The sequence below is a fragment of the Microtus ochrogaster genome, linkage group LG3 (genome assembly GCF_000317375.1).
Source record: "Microtus ochrogaster isolate Prairie Vole_2 linkage group LG3, MicOch1.0, whole genome shotgun sequence".
Lineage (NCBI taxonomy): Eukaryota > Metazoa > Chordata > Mammalia > Rodentia > Cricetidae > Microtus > Microtus ochrogaster.
Window position 1 is genome coordinate 36,201,212 of NC_022029.1, and position 4,967 is coordinate 36,206,178.

The following is a 4,967-nucleotide window of genomic DNA, read 5'->3' on the forward strand; positions in this document are numbered from 1 at the left end:
CGCGGTCCGGACTTGAAGCCGGGCGAGGAATCCAGGAGGATTCTGACGAACGGCTCCTCCATCCAATGGGACAGCAGATCGACTTTTCCCTCGCCAATAGGAAGCGGAATCTCGGCGAGGGGGCGGGAGCTCTTGGCTGAGGGATCCGATCCCGCCCGGCGGCAGTCGAGGCGGGGTGGAGGCTCCGCCTGAGCGGCGGGGAGCGGATTAGGGAGGAGGGAAGACCGGAAGCCGCGGCCCCGGCCCCATCCTTACTTTCGCGTTCCCCCCGGGGGCTGGGAGCTGCGAAGCTGGCGGAGGGAGAAGCCGGGGGCCGGCTGGGAGAGAAAGGGAAGCGTCCCCTCAGCCCGCGCTCCCTCCTCAGCCACGGGCTCCTGGAGCGCGCCGCGGAGGACGCCGGGGCCGCTCCGAGCCGCGCTGAGGAGGCGCAGCCCGCGGCGGGGACCGATCGGCGACATCTGAGGCCGAGCGTCTCCCACGCCACCTCGACCGCCGCCATGTCCTCCACCTCCTCCTCCCCGAAGGAGGAGACGTACGAGGAGGACCGCGAGTTCGAGAGCCAGGCCAAGCGCCTCAAGACCGAGGAGGGAGAGATCGTCTACTCGGCGGAGGACAGCGACAATCGCCAGGAAGCGACGACGCCTCAGGCGGGGAGCGAGAGCGACGGCGGCGGCGAAGGCGACGCCGGCGAGGGAGGCAGCGGCGACGGCGGCGGTGGCGGCGACGACGGCGAAGAAGGCGACGGCGAAGAAGGCGACGGGGGAGACGAAGGGGACGGCGACGACGGCGATGAAGGAGGCAGCGGCGGCGACGAAGGCGGCAGCGGCGGCGGCCCTCGGAGCATGCCCCAGTCCATGGTAACAAAGCGCGGCCGCGTCCCCTGTCACCGGGCCCCGGCGGGCGGGCGGCGGGCGCCGGCCTGCTTTCTTGATGCGTGGATGCCGAGCGTGTCCCTGGGGACCCCCTTGGCCTTAGTATTTATGGCTTGCTTAGATTTCCCGGATCGTGCCGGTGCCACGCCGGCTCGGGCTTCGGGTGGCGGGGCCTCGCCGAGTCGACAGCCGGGGCCCCTGAACTTGGGGAGGGTCCCGGGGCGGGGGCGGCGGGGGCGGGTGGCGCTTCCGCTCCTGGAGTCGGTGCCGCGCGCCCGCGGCGGGCTCAGCTCTTTGTTAGTTGAACAACTCTGCCTGGGCTGTGCTGGGACCCGGCTGCGTGCAGCCCTCCCGGCCGCAGCATCCTCCCTCCGGGCACCAGCCCAGGAAGGCTCTCCTGACCTCATCTCCAAAAAAGCCGAGGCCAAAAGACAAATGACGCCCCCGTGCCCTAAACTCTAGCTCCTTGCTAGTTTGTTTTGTCTTGGGTTGTGTGTGTGTGTGTGTGCGCGTGTGAGTGTGTGCGCGCGCGCGTGCGTTATTTTGCTTTTAAAAAGTGTTTGCGGGCATGGAGCCCATGCTGGGCTATCCGCTTTTTGGGCGGTGACTCAAGACAGTTTTCACATAAAAAATGTTAATTAAAAAAAATGTGTGGGCAAGAGTGTGGCCGTGCTTTCAAGTAAAGGGTTTGCAAACGTTCCCGAATCACTTGAGTTCTACTTCAAGTTTGTCCCCACGGAAGAAGGAAATGAATTCAGAGCTGTGTTATACACATTCCTCGAAGCCTCCTTATCAGAAATGTTTGCTGGAGACCGAAGGAATGTGGACAGCTTAACCCACAGCTTCAGTTCCATGGAGAGTTTAAGGAAACAAAGCGTTCCAACGGTTTTGCCCCTCGTTGGAGCCCTTAAACTCTCTAGGTGACTAAGATATTCTATAAACATTTAATACATTTGAGAGCAAATCTTCTGTGCATTTTATGAAGTTATAGAAGTCTTCCACCATTAAAGGTGTTTCAACCCTTTTAATCAAAAGCAACTTGTCTTTGAAAAGTTTGTTTGAATTTTGTCTAGCTTAAATTAAAAAAAGAGTTACATGTGTGGATACTTAAGCTCCCATCCATGGCAGCCCCAGAAGTTGGATCGCCTGGAAATAGAGATAAAAGTAGTTAAGTTGTGAGTCGCCTGACTTGGGTGCTGGGAATCAAACTGTGGTCCATTGCCCCCAAGAGGACTGTGTGCTTTTCGGATGAGCCCTTCTTTCCGCCCGTTTGAACTAAATTAAATTAAATTCATTGTGCATTGAAGCTTGCATGTGTGGAGGTCAGGGGACAGCTTCATGTGAGACTTGGGGATTGAATTTCTGTCACTGGCATCACCTTCACCACCTGAGCCAGCTCACTGACCCAGCTTGAATTTTTATGTGAAAATTCTGATAAGAGTGTTTTTAAATACTACAATGTGATGGGTAAAATTTGACCTTTTTTTTTTTTTTTTTTGGTTTTTTCGAGACAGGGTTTCTCTGTGGTTTTGGAGCCTGTCCTGGAACTAGCTCTTGTAGACCAGGCTGGTCTCGAACTCACAGAGATCCGCCTGCCTCTGCCTCCCGAGTGCTGGGATTAAAGGCGTGCACCACCACCGCCCGGCTGACTTTTGTTTTTTAAGGAATTGTTTTTTCTTGCTGTAACTGTGCTCATAACTGATTCTCGAAAGCCTTTTGGCCAAGATCAGGTATAGCTTCCATGCATTTGTTGTTTGGGGACTTTTCTGTCAAGTTTTTTGAGATACTCCAGATGTGACTTGGGTGTGAATAAAGGAGATTATGGTCTTCTTAGAGACTCTTAAGATCACAGGCAACTGTTGGAAGAGGTGGAAATAGGGTTATAATAAGTGGTGTTGTGGTTCTTTTGCCAAAAGCCCTAGTTGTTTGTGAAGTACTTTTAAATGTTTTGGAAAGATACTTAAAACACTTGGCAGGAAGGATGGGTGGCTCAGTGGGCAAGAGTACTTGCAGATGCCTGAGAACCAGAGTTCAGTTGCTAGAGCCCACATGGTGGATGCTGTCCTCTGCCTTGTATATGCATGCCTTGGTGCGCGCACACACACACACAGTGATAAAATTTATGTTTTAAAATAGGCTATTTTTGAATGCTAGGGAGAAATATGTAATTAACGTAAGTCAAAAGAGTGCAAATGGCATTGGGCAAGGGCTTGTGGTAGATCAGGAGTTTAGTCTTAAATTTTTGTGACCTTGAGAAAGTCTACTTTTTAGTTTTCTTAGTCTGTAAGATGTGAAACTTGAACTGTATGTACTTTCCTTACTTGATGCTGTAGTAAACTAGTTAATACAACTTTCAAATGACCAAGGCAGCAATTGATGTATGTAGTTAAAATTCAAGTTGCTGTTCATCTTTTAGTGCTTAGGGCAAGGTGCTTTCTTTTATCTGCGTAGCTGGAGCTGGGGCTGTAGCTTAATGGCCTCAGTGGTACACTTGACTAGCATGTGCAGCTGTTTTTGGCTCTACCAGCACTCCTCTCCAATAAATTTATTTATAAATTTAACAGTGGAACTGATGGGGTAATGTTAAGTTTAATGAAGACTCAGTTTTTCATTTTCAAAATTTTTCCTTGTAATTTTCAGTACTATTTTGAAGTCATTGTAATTATGAAACGTGCATAATAACATTGCTTTTATCAAGATAGAGTCTAGCGCTCCATCCTGTTGAAATAATTTTTTATTTAACTGAAGAGTTTAGCCTAATTTCTGTAATCCTTAGCCTATAGAAGAAATACATCTGTGCCAAACTGTTAGAGTAAATGCAGATTCGGTACAGTGATGAACTATCTTCTTAACTCTAATTGGAAATTTGTGAAGGGAGAAGTAAGATTTTAAAGGATGCCTTCTGTTTGACTTTTCATGATTTAATAACTAAGTTTAAAGAAGAATGTGAATAAGAACAGTTAAAATGGGAATGGATCCTTAGCAGTGGTCTCAGTGTTTGAAGAGAAATAGGAAGGCTGGGTGTGGTGCATGTCTGTAATTCCAGTACCCAAGAAGTAGATGTGGGGAGCACTGCTGTGCCACTTGACCTATCTAGTGAGTTCCATAGCCAGACTCTGGGAGGAGGGAGGGAGAGGAGAATGAGAGGGGGTGGGATTGAGATGGATTGCTTTGAATGGTTTGGATTGGACAAATAAGATACCCCTTGGTTGGTGTCACAGAGCAAAAATTCCCAGGGCTTTTGATTCACTGGATTTCATTCTTGAACAAAGCTTAATTATGGGAGGTTCATGCTATGTATGTGTTATAATTACTTTATTCTTTTGGAGAAAATAGCTTATTATTTTTAAAATTTATTTTTGAGGCAGTGTCTCACTGTATACCCTTGACTGGCCTGGAACTCAATAGAGACCCACTTTCCTTCTGCCTCCTGTGTGCTGAGATTAAAGTTGTGTGTTTCACTATTTCTAACCAACTTATTTTTTATTGTGTGTCTGCATGTCACTGTGTGTGCCTAGTGCCCATGGAGGTCAGAAGAGGCCTCTGGAACTAGAGTGAAAGATGGTTGTGAGCCATTGTGTGGTACTGGAAACTGAACCTGGGTCTTCAAAGAGCAACACGTGCTAAGCCATTTCTCCATAAGTAGCATTCTTAAATTTAGCAGGCATAATCTTCAAGTTCATTAGTTTTTATATCTTTTTAATTTTTAAGAAAGAAACCAGTCCTTTACATATTGGGGCTTCACTTACCAAAACCAATTTATTTACAGAGATCTTGAAGATGAAGTTTTTCAAGTGTTGTATTCCATTCATGAGTAGACAGGCAAATCAAGGGTTGAATGATAACCAGCAGCTTGTAGTCCTAGCTACTCAGGAGGTTAAAAAAAAGTCTGGAGGACTACTGGAGCCTAGGCCATCAAGTCCAGGGTGGGCAGTATGGTGTCATAAAAACAAACCCAGGTACAGTGGTACATGTCTGTAATCCCAGCAGTTCTAATACTCCTAAGTGGACAGAAGCAGAAAGATGATGAGTTGGATGTTAGCCTGGGCTTCAGACTCTTGTTTCAGCTCAGTAAAGACTTAGCTACAAGCCGGG

At 48.7% G+C, this 4,967-nt stretch overlaps 1 protein-coding gene across 1 annotated transcript in view; it reads left to right on the forward strand.

Moving 5' to 3' along the window:
- The first annotated feature begins 235 nt into the window (after nt 1-235).
- Hnrnpll (heterogeneous nuclear ribonucleoprotein L like) overlaps nt 236-4,967 on the forward strand; it is a 33,678-nt gene continuing 28,946 nt past the window's right edge. The window contains exon 1 of the mRNA XM_013351358.2: nt 236-857. Coding sequence (XP_013206812.1) covers nt 498-857 — 360 coding nt within the window. The 5' untranslated portion in view covers nt 236-497. The remainder of the gene's footprint in view (nt 858-4,967) is intronic.